This window comes from Cyprinus carpio, chromosome A9, assembly GCF_018340385.1.
Source record: "Cyprinus carpio isolate SPL01 chromosome A9, ASM1834038v1, whole genome shotgun sequence".
In the NCBI taxonomy this organism is placed as follows: domain Eukaryota; kingdom Metazoa; phylum Chordata; class Actinopteri; order Cypriniformes; family Cyprinidae; genus Cyprinus; species Cyprinus carpio.
Genome location: NC_056580.1, coordinates 12,105,516 through 12,132,352, shown reverse-complemented (window position 1 = coordinate 12,132,352; position 26,837 = coordinate 12,105,516). Strand labels below are relative to the sequence as shown.

Below are 26,837 nucleotides of genomic sequence, written 5' to 3'. Positions count from 1 at the left end.
AGACACTTCATTATTGATGCTTCTAAATACAAGCTTTTCTATTTGCAAGTGGAGCCTCTGCTAAACATCAACTCAAAGAAATGTGGAATTTGCACAATTTTTATGGAATATTTTTACTTTGACTCACAAATTAATTAGTTTGGTTTCCTTTTTTTCCACATCATGTTCATGGAGCAGTGTTTTTCAACTGGTGGGTTCACAGACAGCAGAAAAACAACATCACATTGAAATAATAAAATTAAACCATATAATAATAGTTAAATCTAATATTAATCTATCAATATGAATACAATAATAAATAAACATATAAATAAATATGCTATAGTCAAATTAAGCAAGTGCCAGCATGACAGGCTGCACAACATACCCTCATCCTTGAAAACCTAAACTACATTAAATATGTAAATATTCACTTGCAACAAGGATCAGCATGGATTGTACTGACCACATTATATTTGTGTTACACATTATTAGCTGCTGAGAATCATGGAATCATAGAAACCTGAAAACATTTAAATAAAAACCAAGCTCAGGCAACTGAATACTAAAAAGTAAATTTTCCTATTAAGAATTTAGTATATAAGACTATGTATATGTATATGTATACAAGTGTATATTGTATAATAATGCATAATGGGCTTATAACAGTCCAAAACAATTCTAAATGGATATGTTAGTGGATTTTGATGTGAGATGACAACAGGAAATGGAGTTAAGTTAAAACACCTTAATGGATTTGTTTATTACAAACACATTTTTCACTTTGCAAGATGTTGATTGATGGACTGGAGTCATTATTATAATGTTTTTATCAGCTGTTTGGACTCTGATGGCACCCATACACTACAGAGAATCTATGGGTGAGCAAGTGGTGTAATGCTAAATATCTTGGATGGCCTGAGGGAGTACATTTTCAGCAAAATTTCTATTTTGGGGTGAACTGTTCCTGTAATGCATTCCAAAGTTTGAATTACAGGATATGTTCGTTGTTGTTGTCCAATGTAAAATGATGTCCTAGTTGAGAAGTGGTTTTTACTTGTAGATATCTTTTATAATTCTTGTACTTACTGTACCTGGTTGTAGTGGCTACAGATAGTAAGCTATTTTGTATTCACTTTGTGTGTGTGTGTGTGTGTGTGTGTGTGTGTGTGTGTGTGTGTGTGTGTGTGTGTGTGTGTGTGTGCATACTGTATGATTGTACACAAGAGATGAAGTGGAAGAGAAAAACACTGTTCTCACATTTTAGCTCAGTATCCCTTATGAGCTCCCAAAAGAGCCCCAGAGACACGGTAAATGGAAGAAATGAATGATTTATTTACTTTTTGAATGCGCCGCAAAATATTCAAACGTCAGATGAAAAGCTTAAGCAAATCTATCTCCCTGAGGAAACAACACTGTGTTAAGTTGCTCCTTGAAGTTATCATAAAGCTTTAAAAACTGACCATGAAACTATTTTTCCTTTTCTCATTATGGGACTCAATACTATTAAGCAGATGCCTCACTTGTGCATTTTACATATGAGGTTTGGGAAGGAATTTAAATAGATGATCTGCTTTCATAATGAAGGTAATATAAGGTGTCTGAAGGTGCCTCAAGGTGCAATCTTTCATTGCAAATATTGTGTAAGTTCCTGTTCTAGGCCTTGCACTGTTGATGCTGTGCGTAACGGATACAACTACAAGCACAACTGAACACATCCGTAAACAGCTGTGAAACATTCAGATAACTGCCAAAAAAACATCAGACCATTTAAAGGCATACTCAGTTTTACACAAATAGCAATTTTAGAAAATATGATCAGAACTCTAGTGCCCAAGCAGTTTTATTTGACTGCATCATGAGGGTCAAGATCACAAATACTACCAGAAAAATAATAGGAGATGGACCTGTTGTACATGGATTGGATATATGAATGGGAATTGTGGCTAATACTTTCTTAAAAATAAAGGTTTCAAAAGGGTTTTATTGTGGTGGTGCCATTTTGTGAACCATTTTTGGGTCCCCAAAGAACCTTTCAGTGAACAGTTCTTATAAGAACAATTTTTTTACCCCTTAGTCTGAAGAATATTTTATAATCTGAAGAACATTGTTTCAGTTTAAAGAACCTAATTGTTCAATGGAAAGATTCTATGGATGTTAAAGGTTCTTTATGGAATGCCAAAAAAGAACCTTTATTTTTAAGTGTACAGTCTCTCCATCTTGCAGTTAAAAGCACCAATCACCTTTTAATAGGCATTACAGTGCTGCTCAGTATTGATTTATAGCAATTATAAAGTTAAAGAGCTAAAGAAGCACAATTTATAATGACATTTATCAGATTTTATTCCTAATTTGAAAATGTTATTTGAATGATGGTTTCGATTTTTGAGCTGAACTGTCATATTGACAAATGCAACATAAACAAAAATTACACACAAACATTTTATGCATATTAAAAAGGTCCCGGACAAGCTGTTCATAATGAAACTGTCAGATAATTGTAATTTTTTTTTATCACTTACTCTATTATAAAACACTTAGCCATCTCTCTTTATATAACAAATGACTGACAGCAGTCTTATCTCTAACCCTTAAGTTTTTATTGGATTTGAATTGATCTTATAAAGCCTCATCATTGCGGATGCAGAGGTTAAGTGCCTTGCTTGGGGGCACGATGGTGGCGCCTGGAGCAGGACTGCTGAAATCCTCTGGGAACTGTTTCACTCAGCTTCCCAATAGTGATGGAATTAAGATGTTCAAACTTCCTGATTATTTGTGCTTCTAAAACCAATGTTCTGTAGGGGTAAAATAATAACGTGATTAAAACAATTTTTAATAAAGGGGAAAAAACTGTCTAAATGTCAGAGCTAGATATTATGCTCACGGTTTTCACTAACAAAAATAGCACTGAATAACCGAGTGGTTCATTACAGTGAACAATATGATATTGCACACTGCTTGTACTCTCATTAGATTTTCTTTCTTTAGATTGACTCAGATATTATTTTTTTGTTCCATGCACTGTGATGGTATAACAGCTCCTAATTAAAAACAGGCCAGTATTGTACTGTATAAGCAGCAATAACAATGGAGTGATTGTCCTCATGTGCCGGAGCACACAATCCCTCCACATCCAACCGTGACTGACTGATCAGACCCCAACCTTTATCATACAGAGATCAGTCTCTGACTATTCTCTGACTTACACATTAAAGAAAGTACTGAAGCAGTATAACAGCAGAGAATGGGGTGAGTTAAAACCTTCAGTTTAACCAATTATAAATGAGCAACAGGAGAAATTACATGAGCATCAACCTCCAGTATTAAAAAAATAACACAATTACAGCTTAAGAAACAAGGTAAGAGAATGGAAGTGACTGGAGACGTACAATAAATTCATGCACAAATGAATATGTTTTCAGCTGGTGGTACAATTCAATCTTTAACTAACTTCTTTAATGAGTAGAAATTTTAAAAGAACAGCATTAATTTGCAATAGAAATCTTCTTAAACATCATACAGAATGTGAACAAACATACACTTCCCCATTATATGTTTATCCCAAAGGTCTATGGGTTTCTTTAGGGACTGGTGAAAGGGGTGGTTTAGTATGGCATTACACCAAGAGGGCGGAGTTATGTACCGGTAGGTGGGAGGAGTGATAGTTTGAAAGTGTAAACCCAGGACAGCAGGAAATCATAATTCAAATTCCCATAATTTGAACTTTCACTTGCGGCGGTGTATGTAAACAATGCAATAACATCAACAACACGCGTCACAGTAATAACAGTTTACACAGCTCGCTTCGCTTTGAGATAAACGAAGCGTGTAATTTCATACAACACGCCACACAACCCATGCGAAGCGTGCGCTGTTTAAAAGGTTATTCGAGGATATTGTCGAACAGATTTTAAAACATTAACTTGAGTATCGTTAAAATGAAAACGAACACTTACATTGCGATTACCAAATATAGGCCAAGTATGGTTTCGGGTGGTATCAAAGTAAACGGCAGTTGTGCCTCTAAATAGCGGGTAAACTGCGCCGTCGTAACAAAAGTGATTTAGCCATCCGAAACTGGCTGAAGCAGATTTATTTGACCGGGACACAGCTATAGTGGTCTCTGGTAGGATTCCCCCCCATCTGTTATCCTCGGGCACCAGCCCGTGATTGAGATGAGATGGGCTGGGCCGCCTAGTGTCTTTTGTGGCGTGTATGACAATAGAGAAGAGCTGAAGGTGATCGCGGGAGCAGCAGCATCACTGTACTGCTCTTCACGGAGGGCGGACACGGGCACTAGGTGTGCTCATATCCGTCTGACAAAGCTACCATAAGTTAATCCACGACCACAGTAAGCCGGTTATTTGACGCGAACTGGACGAGCTGGTCTCACTCCTCCTCTCTCCAGCACGCGTGGGCTGCTCGCGCTGGGAACTGGAGAGAGCTCATATCCCAGCGTTCAACTCTCAATATCGGATTCATTCGTGAACGGCGGATGTAATTTATCGGAGGAGACCACCCGAAGGCTTTATTCAATCGCACAAGCGTCTTTTAACAAACACGGCTTTTGTTCGGGGCTGGATATCCGTCTTTTAACCGCGCTAGCCGCGTTTGACTAGGGAGAAATTGAATCGTTGTGGAGTCGCGGTCCGAACAGGTGTACGCGTTCATAACTCCATCCGGACTGATTCCTGAAGGTCTGCGTGACGATTAGGAATTTATAACCACATTTGCATTTTTTCTGCAATATCTGGACTTAATCGGCAGTGCAGAAAACAGAACTATGGATATCAAATGGCTTGTTATAGCCTTTGCGGTTTTGGGTAAGTTATGTTTTTACTACGTTTTAGCATTTCGTGACCCCCTGTCTAATTACCTCCCTAGAGCTGATTAATAAGATGCCCCTTTTATTCTTTACATTAACTTATTGCAGTTTTTGTGTCATTTCTGATTATTGATCCTGGTATTTGTGAGGATCCATGGACGCGTAGGCTACACGTTAATAATCTGGTGATGCTCGAATTTTTTTCTCTTCTACGGCGAGACATTTCCATGACTGTGGATGCGTGTGATCCAGTTATAAAGCTATGGAAGTATATAGTATAGCCTACATGCTGGAATATTTAGTAAGCTGTCTTTGATGTGGTCCAGTGACTAAGTTGTCAGCACTTAAACACTGAGAGTGATAGTAAATTGATCAATAATATGTAAAGTTATCTCAGGTCGTTTGTATGTTTCAGTGTGTTATGTTAGATGTTGAAAAGGTTTCTATGGCATGGAAAGGATTTTATGGCTACATATACCATGGATGAAATGCAAACATGTAGCCAAATATTCAAGATTATGTATGTTTGTATATACTTATGTGGATAAGTGGTGTTTTTACAGTCCATTGTAATGAAAAGGTGTAGATTCTGTTTGAGCATGGATTTGAATGTGAGATGTCTAGTGTTTATAAATCCATTTATTCGTTTAACATGGCTGTAATGGTGGCTGAGTTGATAGTGACCCAATCAGCATGCTCTGACTTGTTATCCTTGCCCCCCCCACACACTTTTACAAACATTAAGCAGCTGGGTCTCAACAGCTCTGGTCAGATGAGTGGTGTTTGTTTTGGGGTTAATGTTGGTTTAGAGAGCCCAGCAGGAGATTAATGTTCCTTTATGGGGGACATTAAATCAAGTGAGCACTGGAGCACATTGATTGATTTGAGGTCACTCCACACAATTTCACTCCTAAAGGTGCACTCAGTATTGTCCCTTCTTTTTATTTGACTAATTAGAAATGTTTAAATGCAAAGTACTTAACAACACTTTTGAGAAATAGCATTACAATGATGTTCACACATGATATGAAGACCAGGCTCGTCAGTCTTCTGGAAAAATCTGCTTTTATTGACATGGAGTGGGTTGCCCTCTTATGGGCGCTGTCATGTTGACATCACATGACTAGCTGTGTTATGAAATTTATGTAGATATGGTTAATATCAGAGAGATGGTATTTATGAGATTCTGGACATGAATGAGACCATAATGCCATAATTATGAGTGTGAGATTTTCTTAGTGCCCCACATTTCCAAGGTGGAAGCATTTCAGTGAGAAAATATATATTTTTTCGTTTATAATAAAACTAGCTTAGTTGCACAAAATATGTAATTTGTACAATTACAATAGAATATATAACGATTCAATTTATGGCACCTACATAAATTTAATATAAACAGTAAAAAAAAAAACTGCAAATACACACCTGATGCACATTCTGTATTTAGCATTTTGTAGAAATAGTTCAATACCTTGCTGTATTTTTTATTTATTTTTTTTTTTAGAAAAGGTACATCACTATCTTTCTCCAACCAAGGTGATATGAACCCACATGACCTATTTCATTATTTTAAATAGGTAATTATAATGACTTCCCAATCCCAGCTCATAAATATAAACTTCCTAGGAGGATTTGAAAGTGCAATTACTGTGACTACTACTACTAATAAAAAATGGCAATATATAACAATACAAATACTGAATGTGATGAATAACAGATAAATGTAGGCTTACACAAAAACTTACTTAGTGCAGCAGCCTTCAAACAACAGTTTTAAATCTTGACCTACTGCTTGGGGGCAAAGACAAGTCCGTTTCATTACAAGTTTATGACACTGAAACACACCTTGTCCTTACAAGCCAGAAAGCACACACACCTGGATTCAGACTCACCTGTGTGACATCAGAGGCTGTTGTGTGTCATTGGGTTAACTAGCACAGTGGATTAATCACACTGACATGTGCAATACAGATGTGTGTGATTCCAGTTTATGATTTTAATGTGTCTCTGTTGATGATGACACTATTGTCTAGGTTATACGCTCAAACTCACTGGACAGCTGGAGCTGTGTTTGTGTCGTGGGAAAGCATGTTTTGCCAATGAACTAGGTTAATATGACATTGAGCTTGGACTCCCATTGGATTAACCTAACCCCCAACAGACTGTATCTCCCATATCTGTGTAGATACGTGGAGTCGGGATAGAACAGGCTGTTATTTCATTAATCGATACTCTTTTCTGCATGCAAAACACTTTTCAAGCTGCTGTCAGTGCTCACTCGCAGTCTTTCTACTAGTGTCAATCACAGACAAAACCATTGATGTCTACATTTATATATTCTCCCTCCCCCATTCGCTTTTGTCCCCTTTCTTTTCCTCAACACACAAGCAAATACCATCATACTCATTCACACAAACTCTCTACCTCCTAACAAACAACAGATGGCTGTACCATCCTGGACAAGAGGCATGTTAGTTCTGCAGGGAGGGGCCTGCGGGAGAATGGAGCACTGGCTACTGTTGGCTTTCCTATCATTCTTGATCTAAAAAAGAAATGCCGTCAGTGAGGTTGCATGCTTTTACGTTTGCTCTCAGCTGGATGGTTTGATCAAACAAGTGAGAGAAGTACGGATAATTTGTACAGTTCTTGGCTTTTTTTATGGTATTGCGTTGCTGTAGCAGTTCCCTAGATCACCTTTGATAGAGACTCACACTGTTCCTTTAGCATTGAGTTTCTATTAAATTTCATGCAAATTATCGTATTTCAGGAGAGAAGATCATCAAAACACTGTGGGTTTGAACGCAGGGGAACTCAAGGGTTTTTGAGGAAATGCATGAAGAGCTCATTCTCATACTCACTGTAGCAGATGAGCTGTATGTGAGTGAGCGAAGCGAACCTTTCACGATTGGAGCAGAAAATATTTAGTTTCTCGTTCTGAGTGTACAGCTTCCTACTCTGTTCCTGTGTTATTCTTTAAAACTGCTCGCAAAACAGCAGGAGAGGCCATAAAAACCTTCCTCGTTCACGCAAAGTTAATAGGCCCACAAACCGGTAAACACAACCATAAAAAAAAAAAAAAAAAAAAAAAAAAAAAAAAAAAAAGCTTTTTAAGTATCATCAGTGTTGTATTCATAATTAGCTTTCCTCACTCGTGGGAATTACTTTTTTATAGGATCATCATGTGGCATAGGGCTAGGTGATTGGCCAAAAATATTATTACACTATCGATATTTATCTAGATATTCATTTACCATTATTGAGGAAGGAAATGATTTCCACATGTTTGTTAGACCTTGAGAATGAAGGTAAACACAACTTGTTTGTTCACAATTAAACTCCATACAAGGCACTTCACTTCACGTTTTAAGCTTCCTCGAAATCATGAAAACTATTTTTATTTATCCCTAAATTCTGTTTTCCATTTTTTTTTTCTGGATTCTGTGTTTTATGATGCAATACAAACTTATCAAAAATTAATGAATTAAACTTTAACAGTTTAATCAATCTTTTAAAATGTAATCAAATGAAAAAAAAATAACAGTTAATTTACAGTTTGTTTAAAAGACAAAACTACACTAATCACACACACAGAATTAGGAGTATTGTTGCACAATGTACCGGTACCAAAAATGAATGGAGGAAAAAAAAAAGCCTAAATAAATGTTACAAAGAATGATTAAGTGCAATAAACCTTGCTAAGTGAACATAAACAGTTGAGATAGAAAATGCGTGTTTATCAATATGTTGGATTCCTGCAGCTCTTAAAGTGACAGCAGACTAATATTCCTGCAGCTGTCTGTATCTATAATGTTAATCAAACAATAAAAGAAATAGAGAAAATCACTCACTGATCTTGACTGACTAACTTTAGTAGCTTAAATAAGAATCTATGTTTATTTAAAGGGGACATAACACACACAGTTTCTGCCAATCTCAAGTTAATCTTGAGTACCTATAGAGAGTAGTATTGCGTCCTTCATATCTCCAAAGAGTCTTTAGTTTTTTCAGATTTATGAAAGAAAGATACAGCTGTACCGCTTCTCTCTGAAAACAGTCAAGCTCCTGGAGGCGTGCCGTGGGCAGAGCTAAAGAGTCACGAGCATGCAAAGCTTTTGCATAGCGATCGTCTGTTCGCTATACGAACCCTGAAGGAGAGTCTTTGGCACTCCGTCATATGTCCAATTTATTTATTTATTTTTTTTACTTTGGCCATGTTTAGCATGAGAATCTAACTCTTTAATATTGTAAATTATTCAGAATGCATGAAAGATCATTAGACCTTCCCTATTAATTCATACATAGACATACTTTACCTGAAAACACTGTTTACTTCATTTGTGTCATTGTTTTTTTGTATTTGTAAAAATGACCATATCATGATACAAATGGTTAACATAAAACAAAACTACTTGTATCGTGAAATAAGATTTTCATCATATTTCTCATCCCTAGCTCATACCGTCAAATATAAGTCAAATGAATCCATTTACTTATTGTATCGATTTATTTTGTGACACGTGACCTTTTTCACTATGACAGGACAATTGAGATGCATAATAAACATCTAATTTGGCTTTATCCTTTTAGCTAACTTATCAATGTTTCAAAGGTCTATATTTACCTGAAGAAACCGCTATATCATAGACTTGAAGTTGCTCACCACCATAGGCCTGTGTGATTTTTAAAGGGGGATACACACTCAAAAGGCAGGACAAAACACACTGATCAAGTGAGAGATTTCAGGTTTTATTTATTTTTATTGATAATGAACTTTATAACTATAATTTGTGGGTCATCTATTCACTTACTTTTCATGTTGTTTTATGTTTTTGTCATGGTATCAGATCAGTAGTAGTATCGAGATATTTTGGTCAGGTATCGTATCGAAGTCATATTTTTGGTTTCGTGACAACACTACTTATGAGTGACATGCACTGACAACTTAGCAGTTTTATTGCTTATTTCTGCTGTTTAGATTAATACGTATCAAGTAAAATGTCCATAGCTTATCATTGTTCATTGTTCAATTTTATGGCAGCCTCTATATGCTTTTGTTTATCGCCCAGCCTAATGTAATGTGCATTCTCACCATGCTTATCAAGATGTTACACTTTGTGGTATTGTGGTCTGCAGATAGGACTTGTGTGTGCATGCTAGATAATGTTTTACTGTGTTTGTCTGATCGCAGTGTTTGTTTAGGTAAAAAGTGTCCCCGTAAGCAATGTTATCCCTTTTGAGAAACGCACTTGCCTCATGCTAATTTTACCTACTTTTCATCCATTTTAATGCAGCTGTTTGAACACCATTGAGGAAGCTGTCACAGAGAGAATGACAGAAAGGAAGAAGTGAGTGATAGAAAGAGAGATTATTCAAGGTGTTTGTCTGAAGCCTGTATTAGCCTCCCACTGACTCGGGCACATTAGCCGAGCTTAGCTTCCCTGCATGGAGTTCACGAGTTAACACAAAAAAAAAAAACAAATGATGATATGATTTTCTGATTTACTTATGAAGTTGATTTTTGTTTTTTTATTTTTTTAGAGGTAATTAGGGGTTTTGTGGTGATTTTAAGAAATTTCAGAATTTTGCTCGGTTTTGCTAACTTCAACAAGGGCTATATGCCTTGTCAAGCTGCGTCCTATCTGTCTTTCCCTAGGTTTGTTCAAAAAAAAATTTTATTGTGATATTTTGTTCTATCTCACGAAAAAAGAGCTTTTCTTAACCAGTAAGCTATGCTAATAGGACAAACTGATAGCATACTAAACGGTCACAAAATGGTCATTTTTTTAAAATTAGCTTTGCTTATGAAAATGTCATAGATAAAAATGAAAAAGATTTTCAGGCTTTCAGTGATATCAAGTGGAAGAGATATTTTAGGTGTGGTGTTTCAGAAAATGTGGCCATCAAACCTATCACTGCTGCGGTGAAGTTGTGTTTGTGTCTTAAGTGGGAAACAATGGACATTTTATTTATATGTACAAACATATAACTTTTATTATAGGGATGCATCGAAATGAAAATTCTGGGTCGAAACCAAAACAGAAAATTCTGGATGCAGTTTGTCAAAAAACTAAAATGCTTTTAATAATTATTTATTATTTTATTAAATAATATAAAATGCGTTTGTAAGACTTTTTAATTTAGCTCAATAATTTGAATGATACTGAATTTAAAAAATAGTAGCCAATGAAATAACCACACATTTATTTTAGTGATGGGAAGTCCGGCTCTTTTCAAAGATTCGTCTCTTTTGGCTCAGCTCTTTTATGGCACCCAAATGGCTCTTCATTAAGTATCACTCAAAGCTGTCTATTTTAGCCCGATTTAGCAATTGTGAATGGTTTGTGTGTTGGTAAGCATTTTTTTTATTCAGTGTTTTTATAATAGCCTTATTTCTTTGCATTTTTTGGTTACAAAAAAATACAGTTACTGTTATTTAACATTTTAAACTTTAATTGAACAACTAAACACAAAAGCCCAGCAAACAAATAAAGGCAAAAGTCTTAACGTTAAGACACTTTAGTCTTTAGTGCAGGTTGGCATTCAGAAATATCAGATGCCCAGATGCCTGTGTGAGCTGATATGATTTCTCCTCTCTGTGATTATTTTTCCTGTTTTTGAGAAGACTCTCTCTGGGGGACCGATGCTGCAACAATGCAGTGTCTTCCTACCTTAACCAACACACTTGCGTTTAAATCCAGATCACCTGTTTCTCTCTGTCTCTCTGTGTACCTGGCCTTTACCCCTACACTCGCTTTCTTCGGAGCATGTGTCTCGCTTTCTTCGGAGCATGTGTCCCTTTTACGTATTTGTATTATTGTTTTTCTATTCTATGTTATTATGTGCATTTGTTTCATGTGTATTTTTTTTTTTGCAACCTAAAAATGCATAAAATAAGGCTTTTATGAAAACACTGAATAATAAATTGCTTACCAACACACAAACCATTCACAATCTCTAAACTGGGCTAAAATAGACGGCTCCAGTTGAAGGGAGACGGCTCTTCTCATTCGCTACAAAGAATTGTCTCTTTCGCAAACGACACATCATTAATTTATTTAAAGTAAAACAATAAAGATAGAAAATATGTTAATATTAAATATCAGTACATTATTTTTGAGTTTTATGCAACAACCAGATTCAACTGACTTTTTTTTATTAATTATCTTAAAAATGTATAGTCATACAAAGCTATTATTATCAGTGCATGCGCAGAGCCTAGCTTCACGAGAGAGTAGCAGCATTTTACCAGCGTTGCTTAGTACAGCTGTACTACACCACATCCCGCGAGACTTTGCCATAGTGATGGATGCCATTCCCAGTGGAGTTATTGCACTTAAAAAAACTCAGCTGATCCTTTACCCTCTTCTATCTCTTGGACACCTCTCTGTGAAACAGTAATAGGGAATATTTGCTTTTTGTCCAGTCCCTCTCTCAGGAATAGAAAGATTAGGCAACTCTTTCAGAAAGATGTAATTACTGTCCCTTCTATAATATTTATTGGACTAATTCTTTTGAAGATATTCCTTGGAAGAAGGTGGGGACTATACCTAACAAATATCTAATCACCAGTAAGGTTAAAGAGATATATTTTAAGCTCCTGTCAATCTTTATCTTAAAGGGGTCATATGATGCTTTTTTAAAGATCATTATTTTGTGTATTTGGAGTAACAGAACATGTTGACATGCTTTAATGTTCAAAAAACACATTGTTTTTCAAATGCTGTACATTATTGTAGATCCCATATGCCCCGCCTCTCTCAAACGAGTTGTTTTCTACAAAGTCCCTCCTTCTGACAAGCGCAGTCTGCTCTGATTGGCCAACTGACCCAGTGCATTGTGATTGGCTGAGCACTGCAAGCACTCGTCGGAAATGTAACGTCCCTTTCCATAATCGCAAGCTTTCAAAATAAATGTAAAGACAGTTAATAATGTCCTTAGTTTTAACATCAGTTCAAGCCTGAAAGGGGAACAGAGTCGTACACACACAAACACACACACACGCGCGACGCGCAGATACTATTGGCAAAACTCCGCATTTGAACAATCAACAGCAAATACTGAAACTAATAACAAAACATACTTACAGTAGCTGATTCAGAAGTGGCAGATTGTCGTAGCAAAGTCAGAATTACCTCCTCTCCTAAGTTCATGAAACGGTCGTCCATAAAATAAGTTGCTGTTCTGCACTGAAAAAAATGTTCATTCATCCAATTAAAAAAAAATAGGGTAATGATTCACATCTAAATTTTTTAACTTGAGCCGATGAAAAATAAATAACTTGCCCTAAGGTTAAGTTATTTATTTTTTATTGGCTCAAGTTAAAAAATATAGATGTGAATCATTACCCTAAATTTTTTTTAATTTAATGAATTAAACATTTTTTTCAGTGTGTTATAAGTAATCTTAAAGCTTCCTAAATGCATCTACTTTTGGAAGGCCAAATAAAGTGATTTTGCTTTTGCCTAGATACACACTGCATCTCCCTGACATGGCTGCTGCAACACTAACTGCGGTTACAGAAACCACGCCATCATTCTTCGCGTGAAATTTTGGGCAGCATTACCCAAATCTTCCCACATAGTGATGTAGATATGTGGGGGTGTGTTAGAATGAGCCGTTTTAGGGGGGCGTGGCAGAGTCTTAACTTTGATAAAGAATATATCTTTAGTATTTGCAACTTTACAGATTTTCTTTATACACCAAGAGCTTGTAACACTCCAAAGAGAAAGGAAAAATTTAAATCGCATCTTATGACCCCTTTAATGAGTCTGTACGTCATCTTTTTTTAAATTTGTGTCCATGTAGCTACCTTTTTGGAAAAAAGAAAAAATGTTTGTACGTGCTTCCATTTTAGACAATTTTTCTTTGGTGTTTAAGGATGCCTTATTTGGTTTTTATAACTCTAACAAGAACCTAAAAAACAAGTATCTATTTTCTAATAAATCTTTTTATTTTCCTAGCTATTTTTTTTTTATATACATAAATAACAGATTTTTATCTGTTAAACGTCTATTTATTATTTGTAGACTTGAAATGTTATTTGGATATGGTCTCTTCTTCCTGCAATGTCAAAGCCTTAAAATCCAATTCATTGTGCACAAAGTATAATATTTATACTTTTTTATAATGGGATATTGACGGTGTTGTATATATAATGGAGGCAGGGATTTAGCAAAGGGTTTTTCTTTTTAATTTATTTTAAATTATGTATTATGGAGGCAGGGATTTAGCAAAGGGTTTTTCTTTTTAATTTATTTTAAATTTTGTTTAATTTTGTTATAATCTGTTTTGAGCTGTAGAGGTGTGCATTTACCTTTATATATGTGGCGGTGTGGCGCATTTTTTTATGTAATAGATAAAATTATATAACAGTAAAATACATATATTTTTGTGATGGCTTTGGCCAGAGGAGGTAGGACTGACCGGTTGACTGCTAAAACTGTAGTGGCCATTCTATTCTAACCCTGGCATGTTAGCGCTCACCAGCCAACAGTGCTGTTTGCACCCAATGTTCAACTTCAACACAATGGAGTTAAGAGTCCCAGCGATGTGTAAGATTCTTATAGAACACACACAGACTTACATTGCACAGATACACAGTGTGTTTGTAGGGACACTCTTTCTGAGGAGCCTGTTTACACCTCCCACACAACACTTTTGTGTCTCGCCATGGCTCTTCAGTCACTTGTTTCACTCTGTTGTAGAACATGGTTGTCCTTCAAAACCCTGAGAATGTCGCTGTAGTTGGGGGACTCTCAGCTGCCTGACTCCCGAGTGTCCTATTGCTGCAGAATGCTGATCCATGAATGTTTAGCTAGTGGCTAGCTGGGGTCAACATGGCCCCTATTTGTCACCTGTCTGATACATCCTGTGTATGTTCAGGACTGCCTTGAGATGAGGTCAGCACTACATGTGTTTATACATTCATGGCATACTGTTCATTTTCAATGCTTTATGGGATTATTACTGTGGTGAAGATCTGTATACACTGTTATATACATTATATATACTGTATATACATTTTGTATATACACAATTACTTTTTTTTTGAAAGTATACATAAGTTTATGAGTTACAGATAAGAAAGGAATTTGAATTACCCTACTCTGAATCAACATGAAACCAACAATGTTCTTGTAAATGATTTTCCAACTTTTGTGAACAAATTATAATTTGTGTAACTGAGGATAATTTGCCATTTGCCTTCATTCCTTTTTTTTTTTATGTTTGAGACCAGTAGTTCTGGTTTCAAAGGGTCAGATGGGATCAGCCATGATTACAGTTGCTTTTCTTTTCACAACATTTTATTTGTTAAGATGTCAAAGATTCGGGCAGGGATCTGCTGTTGATATTTGTAGATGTCATACAGTGAATGAGCTGACAGGAGAAGTGCTTGTTTGGTTGCACTTTAGTTACAGTTTCAGATGAAAGCAAAAAAGCAGTGTGGGACAGGTAAGAATGATATCTAAACAGTAATCCAGGTTTGGAGATTTTCATTAGTGACTGAAAGATTTCATCCAGGTTATGTATTTACATATTTGACATGAATTATGTATTGACAGAGGAGCTGTGTTCTCATTGCTGACTGAACTCTTGATTGCCAGGCTGGTCCCATAAACGCTGTGCTTTGTGACAGCTTAATGGAAATTAATACATGACCAAAAAGTGTCTTTTCAAAGAGAAACTGTTTCTCTCACGTTTTCTTTGGAATTGATTTTTCAGATGTTAAATTTAATTGACATGCTATTTTCTGCTGTTTAGGTGAGATTGCATGTAAAAAATTGTGAAAAAAAAAAAAAAAAACTAAATTGGACTTCAGCTTGGGATTTTTGGTGTTTGAAGTTGTCCCTGTTTTTATATTTTCATTCTACAGAAAAAAAACGGTTATTGTTTTAGTTTTCGATGAAAATATGTAGGGCTGGACCAGAATATTCAATCATTCGAATATTCGTTCTGTGGGTTGGCATTCGATTTTCAAAAATTATTATTTTTTTGAACACCTGGCATCCCCGTGAACCGGTTCTCATTCGCCCTTGAATATGAATTGGCCATGAGTTAATGTAATGATTCAGTTCATCTGGAAGAGAAGACAAAAATGCCAAGACCTAAGCTGTGTGGGAGCACTTTAAACTGAGTGAGGACAAGACAAAGGCAGTGTGCCAAATATGCGATTTGAAACTGGCCTACCACAACAACACATCAAGTTTGAAAAAGCACCTGAGTTCTGTAAGTAGTACGCCTATAGTATATTGTAGGAGTAAATCTGTAATTTTACACATTATAAAAACGTGCACTTAATTTACTTGGAAAATACTTGCGTATACGGCAGTCATAAAAAAAAAAAAAAGTACAGTAGCCCAGTCTAATAATAATTTGTCTATATTAAAAGTATTGCTCTTAACAGACCTGTGTGTTTTGTATCACTAGTGCCATGTCCGTTCTCGGAGCATATAAGCCCTGCCCGCATGAGGCGTGCCGCTTCTGGCTCGCGCTGTTCTGTAGTTTATTAAAAGTTTATTCTTTCTGAACGTGTCGCATGTCCATATTGCACCAAAATGCGACACTGCACTCCCTTGAGTCCGCAGCAACACACCCGCCATGCGTGAAGTCGTTTGGATGAACGGTTCTCGACATAATAAAAATGCAAACAGACAAACACTCAGATATTCCTGCCTTTATTACACCGTGTCTACACCGGACGCGACAAAGCGACCGTTGAAAATCATTTTAAATTTGTGTCAGTACTATAAATAGAACACAGCAGCAATCGGCTCGTGCCGCATCCTAGACAGCATAATAGGTTCTATTGTATTTTGTTGCATCGCGCCGCTTGCGTCCGGTGTAGACACGGTGTTAGACAGAAGAATATGTTCAGCCCCCTCCCTCCGAAGCTTCGAATATTCGGTGTTGATTACTACCGAAGCTTTGAAGCTCAAAAAATGGTATTTGGACCAGCCCTAAAAATATTTAGGGGAAATTTCTCTAGCCTGTATTACTCAGCTAACTCTTGTATTCTGCAATTTGTAGTGTTCAAATATATGTGCACAAACACACGTGTGTGAGTAATATCTTTAAACTTAAAAGCAAGGATTTATTTTGATATCTTGATTCTCTTAAAGTTCTCCTAAAATTGTGCCTTAAAAGACAGCATGTCCTGGAACTCCCCATATCAACACTGTAATGTTCAACTCAAAAGTTCTAGATTAAAAATGTATGAGAACTGACAGAAGTTTCAGTATGCTTTATATTGTCAAATATAGTCAATTGTCTAAAAATAATAATAATAAAAATCCTTTGAATGGTATGCTGGAAGCTGGTTGTGCTCTCATGAGTGAAAGGTCAAGAAGGCATTTAGTGTGGGTGTGTCCCTTTCCAATTGTTAGTCTTTATCAGGTCTACTGCTGTAGACTTTATCAGCCTAAATGGTGTTGTACTTTAAATAACCAGTGTTTGTTTGTGTCCTCTCAGGATCTTTGTAGCTTATTTTTGGTTCCTCCTTTGTGTGTTTGTTCGTGCAGGTAGGTGTGTGCTTGCCTGAAGTGGCTCAGATTAGATCTAACCAAATGGAAACATGCAGCAGGGGGTTGGGATTGGTAAGCTCATTTCTGCCCTCTTGGCTGTTATACAAGATCTCCGTAGTTGGCTCTGATCCGTGCCTGGTACCTGCCTCTGGCTGTTCCACACTTACAGGAAAACAGACCCCCTCTCAAGATCTGACCAAGAAACTGAGGCTTTCTTTCCTGCATGTTGGACCTCATTCAAGTAGCTCTAAGTGTTGTGGTGACTTCTTTGTATTTTGTCTTTAAGTAAGAGATCTCCACCTCCCCCCAACTCTAAACAGCTGAGCACACACACAGTTGTGTGACCCCCATACATAGCAAACACCCACACAACTGAAGAAACACTTCCCACCCACCCACACAAGACATTTAGACAATTTACTATGTGCTATATTTAATAACATTTATTTCTTCATTGGTAACACTTCCAAAAGTCTTACATTTTGAAAGCAGCATACACTAGGGCTGCACAATTAAACAAATTTCTAATCACGATTACAATTACGGATTCCACAATTATAATAGTTCAAAGTGGCAATTAATTGTTCAATGTCCACTTATGTTATTCTGCAAGCTTAAGATGTTTTTTTTTTCTTCTTTGTACAGGTTATCTGAAGGGTTTTCCTTTTGTTTTAATTTTAGTTTTAGTATAATATTATAATACCATGCATATTTTTTTTTTAAAGAAGAAACCAATCCAATGTATAGTTTATATTTAAAGCTTGCTTTATAGAAAAGCAATAAAGTTTTTTCAGTTACAGTTTCAGTTACAACTTGTGTCAGAACAGGCTGAAAGGCACAATATGTAACTTTTCACCGTTAGAGGTCGCATTTTCAAAACTTTCAAACTTTCAAAACTTTCAAAGGTGAAGCTTGATGATGCTATGAAGGAAAGTGGAACGATGGTAGATGTTGTTTTCACCAACCAGAGATGTCTAGCGTGTGTTTAAGCACTCACAAAAACTCCCCTTATGATAAGTAAAGCTGTCTATACACTGTTTGGTGAATGCAACTCCTACTTTCTTCATATGCACATCTGCACTTTGTTGTTTATGATGAGAGAATCCGCAGAATTCAGTCAGCGAGTGCGCGCACTGAACAAAAAACTCAGGCATTTCAGCGATGACTCATCTGAATGCCTCTGATTGGCCGCTGCATTCATAAGCTCAACAGACCTGTGTGTGATTGGTTATAATGCGCAACACTGTAAAAACAAGGAAAAAGAGTAATGGTGCAACATCGAGCAGATCTAAATGTAATGCTGCAGTCAACACTTTTCATTGAATTTTAATTGTATTTGCAACAGCCGTAATGGATTTAGTTTAAGTGAACAGCAGCATTTTTGTCCATGTGTGTTGCCATAGTTTCTAAAAGCGGAAACCGATAGTGAGGATATTACGTCATTGATAAGCGACAACAAACCGGGATGAGCCATTGTTTAAAACTGTAATTTCTCTGGATTTACAAATCCTTGGGAACTTTCGGTATAACTTAAGTACACAACAGCATGAAATATACTGTATATCACTGTGCAAGTGGTTTTTGGATATTTCATTACGAAAATCTTACATATTGTGCCTTGAAGCTTTGTGTGGAGTTTAGTGGACATAGCTTGAGATCTCTAAGAAGAATTTAAAGTCAGTAGTTTTCAGTGCAAATTTATGCTGTTTTGCTTCTGTTTGAGAGCTTGATTTAGCTTGGAATTCCTCTAGGAGGTTTCAGTCTGAACCTCTCAGTGGAAACTTATAGGATTTTGTCCTAGTTTGTCCAAGTACTCTGAAAAGACATAGCAATATGGGTTAGGGTTAGGGCTGGTCCGAATACCACTTTTTGAGCTTCAAAGCTTTGGTAGTAATCAACACCAAATATTTGAAGCTTTGGAGGGAGGGGGTTGAACATATTCTTTTCTAGCCGCTTTCACACTGCACGTTGGACCCGGAAAATTGCCGGAACATTGCCGGTTCGCCTTCTGTGTGAACGCAAACACGTCCCGGGATTGATTCCGGGATTGATCCCGGGTTGGGGACCTAGTAACATTGCCGGGTTCAGTCCCGGAATGAGCGCTGTGTGGACAAAAGCCAGAACTAATGCCGTGTTGTAGTGATGATGCACATTATCGCGCAACTCTTTTAGCGTGTTTTGAAGGCAGATCAACGTTTGCGACGAAACAAATACGTGCAAACTGTAATGAAGCAGAGATCAGTTAGTTCCTCACTTTCCGCGCTGAAGCTAAGATCGTTCGCCAGCTTCAGTGAAAGTTAACGTGCCTAGCGATTTCAACTCGTGCATTACACGTCACATATAACGTGTCTTCATGGGACCTTTACGGGTTGTGTGTGAACACACGCACATATTCCGGGTAATCACTGACAGTGTTAAAGTGCAAAATCTAGCGACCCGGGAACAATTGCCGGGACACATTACCCGTGTATTTTCCGGAATCGCAGTGTGAAAGGGCCTTCTCTAATACCGTGTCTACACTGGACGCGAGCGTCAAATCTCAAAATTGAAAATCGAATGCAACCCCTGGAATGAATATTCGAATAATCGAATATTCTGGTCTAACCCTTAGTTAGGATTAGATGAGTTTGGTGGTGAACAAGTTGAGTTTGGTAGATATAGCTTGCAAGCTCTTGGTGGAATTACTGTCTTCAGTGGAAACCCATGGAAAGAGTTTTGCTTCTGTTTGAGACTCCACAACTGAAAAACTGCAAGTACAGTCAGGACAGTTTGTATAACTTTTCCAAGTTTGGTGAATGCAGGTCAAAAGGTGTCACACTGTAAAAGTTTAGTTTTGGGTAAGGCATTTTGAAAGAAACTTATCACAAGTTTGCTGACTTCATCATGCTAACTTACCTAGAGTTCCTGTATGTCCCTTATAGCAGGCACTACCAATAGTCCTGACGTTCCTCTGGGGAAGGTTATTCACCAGTCATCGAGCCAACCCTAATAATTATCATCTGTCTTGCTGGAAAACTGCTTTTGGTAGTAGACGAAAGCCTGACTCTATTGAGGGATACTGCCATTACTGCTTTAGCAAACCCAAAGCATCTGAGTGATCGCACTTAAAAAGACAGAATAAAGCAGTCAATCAGGAGCAGTGTGTTGGCAGGGCTTTATTAACACTGGTCAGATGCCTGCTGCCTGATTGTTTTTCTTTAGAACAAAGGAGTGAGTGGATGGGAAAAATTGTGGGGTAGGAACGAGGGATTAGAGGATAAAGGCTTCTACTTTTCTTTTAGGACCCACTGCTGTCCAAAGCCACTCAGAAGAGCCTAATTAGTTGTTAATTAGCTTCCTTTCTAATGTTGCACTGTGTGCACAAACATGGAGATGGAGATTTTGAGTTAAAAGCTAAAAGCTGCCCTTCACACAAGACTCTCAAGTTTAGTTTAGCTTGAGATTTCAGGTTGTCTTTGACAAGTACCAGTCATTAGTGATTTAGTGCTTTAAAATGTGTCTACTTGGACTTCTATGCCACCATACAAACAAAGTAAGCAATGGATGGGGGTAGAGAGGGAGAAGTGCTCCAGTAGTGAGACAGTCTGGGGTTCTGTAGGTGGCTAGACTAGACACTTAACAGGCTTGAGTGGATTGTTGATCCCAGTGGGATGCTGGAACGCATTCGAGTCGTCTGGTCACAAAAACTAAATTTTTTAACATGTCCACGGAACTGATGGATGGAATGGTGGAGTGGGGTGTCTGCAACCCGCTTATTAATAATTCACAAGGATACTCAAGGGACAGTGAGAAGGTGGGTCAGTCTGTGTGTGGGGCTCAATTGAATAAATGGAGTGATAGGAAAGGATCCAGAGATTTTACTGCTCTGAGTGGTTGACAATAAGAAGGACAACATACTTTTTGGTCCTGGTCAACTTTTTTGTTGGAGCTAGTTGCTTCAACTAGACAGCAGTGCACTGCAAGAGGTTGATACATTTATATATCAAATTTGGGCTGCATTTGTTTTATTGGCATACCCAAGGATCCAAAACACATCTTACTTGGATAAATCACATCCTTTGTTGAATATACTTTAGGACTCTATTTACACCTGGTATTAAGATGCGTTTTTAATGATCCGATCACAAGTGGTCAGTCGAGATGCTTTACTGTTTGCACTTGCTATTAAATTGTGTTTAAAAATGCGTCTTCTGTGACCACTTGTGTTTGGATTTCATCAAGATACTCCGCTCTTGTTTTTTCATTCTACATCAGTTTCGTGGGAGCATTGAGTATGGCATTTGAATTCTATTAAATGAATGAACCCATGTTGCGTGGAAAAGAAAGTGAGTGAAAAAGATGGACGACTGCAATTTTAACTGTTTTTTTATTTTTTATTTTTTATTCTGCAACATTTTACAGGCATGGTTTGAATGCCCAACCCTAATATGTACTGATTTAATGCACTCTGAATACATTGTGAATTGTTCTGTTGTCTCTTCTCTTTTCCTGATGAGACAGTAAAATTAGCAATTGGAAACTAAGATTAATATTGATCTAGACTGAAATTAACTAGTAGATGAACTAGTCCGATCAATAAACGCCAAAGATACATTTAAAGTATACAGCATGAATCAATGCTGACAATTTGAATCTGTTGGCCACTTCCTCTGCCTTTGGTTCTAATGACATTCACTGCTTCCTCTGCCTCAGGATTAAGTGAAAGCTGAAAGAACTAAGTTTCCCTGTTGTATTGCGAAATATAGCTCTGGTGCAATAGCCTCCCCCATTTATCTTCTGTACCCTGTTACACTATGATGCAAGAAATAGTTTTTGGAAAGATCTATGTGTTATGTTTCTTGTTTTGGTAATTAGAATGGCCTCCATAACAGAGTATACCAACAACATTGGGAGGCCTGTGACTCAACTCTGATATGAGATACATCAGAAGATTTATTTTTTGGACCTAGAGGTGCATTGTACTAGTCTGGAAAAGGGTTTTCTTACTTTTTTATATACCAACTTCTTGGTTACTATTGAATAACCTAGATCAGGGGTCTGGATCTGGGCTCTTGGACTATATGTTTGGAAATCTAAATCAGGTTTATTTACGTTATTCACAAAACCCCAAATATGATGATTCTTTTAAGAGGGACCCCATCCTAAAATGTGCAAGGCAGCTTTATATTTTAGTGAATAAAGAGCCAATTTATACTGTGAAAAAGAAAATATTTAATATAAACATGTATGAAAAAAATAAAACTGTGACTGCCATTAGAAGAAAAAAATATTTAATAATAATATTACTTATTATATTTAATTATATTGTTTATAATAATCCTTTATTATATTTAATAATTCTATTAAATATAATAATGGACTAAGAGGAAGGCTAAGCAGCTAGAATTTATTTAAATATCTGTTTACTGGTTGTTGCAGTGATTTAGTAAGTAAAATTAGAGATAAAGATGTTTGTGTGTAATCAAAGTGTTTGTATTCCACATATATCTGTCTGTGTCTTCCTCTGTAAAGTCCTTGTAACATAAATGAATATTTAAAATGTGTGTATGAGATGTGTCGACGTCAGCCTCTGAGTCTCACCTTTGTGTTGCACAGTAAAGAGCAAAGCGTTAGATGGGTTCATAGATTATTGATGGAGAGAACCGTGCTCAGCAGAGCAGCAGATGGTCGTGTGGCCTGTATTTTCCTGCCTGAGAGGAAAGAGAGGACACTGATTGGCTGTGCTTGCATGTATGTTGTGTTTTATAGTGAAGCTAGTCTTTCCATCCAGACTTTTGACTTTCGGCATAAATTCTGGACTGCATCTTATTCTGGCCAAGAACCACTTTTTTTTTTTTTTTTTTTTTAAGAAAGAAACTGTAAATGGCCAACCACGGTTCATTTATTTATTTATTTATTAACATAATATTTTGGGGTGGGTTTATCTGAAACTAGATATGACAATAATACATTTAGGGTAAAAAACAATTAAAAAAATATGCTAACAAAAATGCTAATAAAAATAATATTTTTTTATTATTATTATGACTGCTAAATAATAATATTAAATTACTAATTTAAAACAAATATTACTATTGTAATATTTCACTGTAAAATAAAAAAATCGGGAAAACACAATATCATAAATATCAACTATAAACATTAGCCTACATAAAAAAACCATCAAACTTTTATTCTGATACAAAAAAAATCAGTGAACCCTTAAAGCTTCTCTTTCTTTGTTTAGCATTCCCAAATGAACGTTAGCGCGACCTAAAGATTTCGGTTTTATCTCGATTTATCATGCAGCTGTAGTAAACAGTTGGCTCACCCAGGACCATGTACCATAAATCAGGATTCGACTGATAAATGGGATTACCATGCATTGGACCTTTGCCCGTGACTCCAGCTTCTTATGTGTTTTAAGTATCCGTCAAATGGATTTGTGGAAAAAAAGGTTTGCATCTGCGTGAAAGGAATCGCATGTGCAGTCACACACATATGTTTTGTATCAGACCCGCAGACCTTTTAATTATATTTAGGACCTTGTGATTTTGAGTTAAGTTGAGCATCAGGTGTCCTGTCCTTTTACACATGCAATGTGTAGTGGGCCGTGGTATCCAACACCACCTGTTCCTGCGTCCCAGGGATATTGTTCAGCTCATGTAGTTTGTGTGTGCATAAAGGCAGCATATCACAAGCACTCCCATCCACCCTGACCCAGAGTCCAGAGGAGTACTGCTCCGGCCCAACAAAGGAACAAGGTTTTGTAGTGCTACAATAAACAGCCAACTGCAAAATCCATGAACTGTCTTAACTTCAGGATCAATGCTTTTGCTTCAGAGCTGAAAAAACTCTGAATGGGTAACTATAGGTTAACAGCGTGCTCATCTCTTGAAAGAAATGAATCCGTGTTAAACAGAGGCCATGCAGCTCTCTCACCTATTGTGTGCAGCAGCAGGCTTCCTTTTGAAACGTAAGATGGAGTGGATGTGGAGGGTTAAATTGTTGCCAATTACAGGGACGGGCCACAGAATAGCCTTTACTCTTCTGTTTGAGTGATACACCCATTAAGGAGGAAGGGGCAGAATGCTCAATCCTAATGACTGGCTTGTCTGTGTTGGCCTTATAAGTGCTTTTTTGCCTCACATTGGCTAATGCATCAGCATTTTAAAAGGCACACGCTAATGTAGACTTTCAGTGCCTAATGCAGGATGCTTTCTTCACAAGTGCCGTGCACTTACATATGCACGCATTAGGGGTGAGCTAAACAACATATTTTCTGAATAGACTAGTCAGTGGGTTGACAAATCAAATAGTCTGAAGCCCTTTGTAGTTAACCCAACACAAGACACGATGCATGATGCACAAATGCACATGCATTTTGAAAAGCAGAAAAACCAGTTGGATTAATGTTTGTTAACATTATGCAGACAAATTGCTTGTTGCTGGAATCTTAGATTTTTGTAAAATTTGTTTATTGAAATCAGTCCATATTTGATAATTAATTTGGCATTTTCATTTTTCCCTATTTTTACATTTAAATTAACTTTTTAAGTATACTATACGATGATAAAAGTGCTCTGTTAAACATTGAAAATTTAACTGTTAAATGTAATCCTTAGCAAAACAAATATTTATTTTTCATGCTGTGCATTATAATGTTGCAATGCCTATATTCACTGGCAGAATTTACAACTATTTAAAAAAATTATAGACTTTTAATATCAGTTTTAATTTTCATATCAATTTAATTTTTAATATCAGCCATTTATTTCAACATCTAAGTAAATATTGGCTTATATCAGCCAAAATTAAAAGCTTTGTTTGTGAAGATTTTGTGCTCAAAAGCAGCTAGAATGAGACCGAATGGAACACAATGGTCGTCAGACATCATTCATATACAGTATGTTGTTCAAGGTTCTATGTCTGTAAATGCCTCTTCATGTTTTGAGGGTAATGGTGGTACATTGGTCCATCTTCTCATTGATGATGAATCCAGAAGACATGAAATGCACCTGAAGATTTCCTGCCTCATGGTTTTTCCATTCATCTGGGTTCCCTGCAGCTGAGGCCTGGAGGAAATTGCCTTTTAGGAAATTGAGTGGAAACCAATTAATTTGGTAGTGCGTGAGCCTCTATTTAACAAGAGGTCAGTAGCTGAGAGAGCCTGGCACAGCAGTGCTGACCGGAGACCCCTTTGCCTCATTCGCTCAACACTTCACTGAACGGCTCCATTATCAGCACTCCCACGGCTGGTTTGTTCCCCTTCATTCACATAAACAGTGAATCGGCAGGCGCGCTCACTCATGACATGTTTCATTTGAGAGCTGTGTTCAGTGTCATATACAGATCAATCTGAATGCAGTAGTCAAACAATTCACAAGCATTTACCCTGTTTGCTGCCGGCCTTTTGATGTGTAACCATTGATTACCAGACAATCTGCATGACATATCATTACATTTAATGTGGTATGTATATATGGGGAAGTCGTGGCCTAAGGGTTAGGAGTTTGACTCCTAACCCTAAGGTTGTGGGTTTGAGTCTCGGGCCAGCAATACCACGACTGAGGTGCCCTTGAGCAAGGCACCGAACCCCTAACTGCTCCCCAGGCGCCGAAGCATAAATGGCTGCCCACTGCTCCGTGTGTGTGTTCACGGTGTGTGTGTGTGTGTTCACTGCTGTGTGTGTGCACTTTGGATGGGTTAAATGCAGAGGCATGTATGTCACGGGATACTTGGCTGTATGTCACGTCACTTTCACTTCACTTTATATCATACTTCCTGCTTTCTTGCTACATTACATCCTCATGTTGTTCCAAATAAATATGACTTATTTTTTTCCTGCAGAACACAAAAGAAGATATTTTGAAAATTTTCTGTGTTTTTGTCAATACAATGAAAGTCAGTGAGGTACAGTGTGGCTTGTATGGAAGAAAGTAAGTCATCAAGGTTCGTAATGACAAGAAGGTGATTAAATGATGACAATTTTAATTTTAGGGGGAACTATCCCTTTAATGTTTAATTTTAAACTCTAAAAAACTCAACTCAAATACACTATTTGTTCAAAAGTCTCATCAAGGTTGCATTTTTGCATTACAGTTGAAAACAACTTCTCTGTTTGAGTGTGTTGACAGGTGACAAATATCAAAAGTTGTGCAGTAATATTTTAACAGAAACTGTGATTTTTTTTTTCCAGGGTTATTTATGAATAGTTTTTGAATTTAAAATTGTAACATTAAACAATCTTTACTCTCACTTGTGATCAATTTAATGTGTGCTTACGGAATAAACATTAATTTCTTTAAAAAAAATCATACTCTGTTTGAACGGTAGTGTATAAGGTAAATATCTATACATTTTATTGCTGAAAGAACAATCATAGTTATCAAAATAACAAAAACAATAACAGCAGGAACATTGCTCACAGCAGAAGATATAAAGTCTACAAATTTCAAGACATTTATTGTCTGCAGACTGTGTATGCCAAAGCACCTCTGTGGCTTTAACTGCATTGATAAAGGACTTGAATT

The 26,837-nt window shown here is 36.9% G+C and overlaps 1 protein-coding gene across 1 annotated transcript in view; it reads left to right on the top strand.

Annotated features, from left to right (window-relative positions):
- Positions 1–3,754: 3,754 nt before the first annotated feature.
- Positions 3,755–26,837, top strand: part of LOC109096304 (immunoglobulin superfamily member 3-like) — a 137,203-nt gene continuing 114,120 nt past the window's right edge. The window contains exon 1 of the mRNA XM_042763489.1: positions 3,755–4,802. Within this exon, the coding sequence (XP_042619423.1) occupies positions 4,763–4,802 (40 nt within the window). The 5' untranslated portion in view covers positions 3,755–4,762. The remainder of the gene's footprint in view (positions 4,803–26,837) is intronic.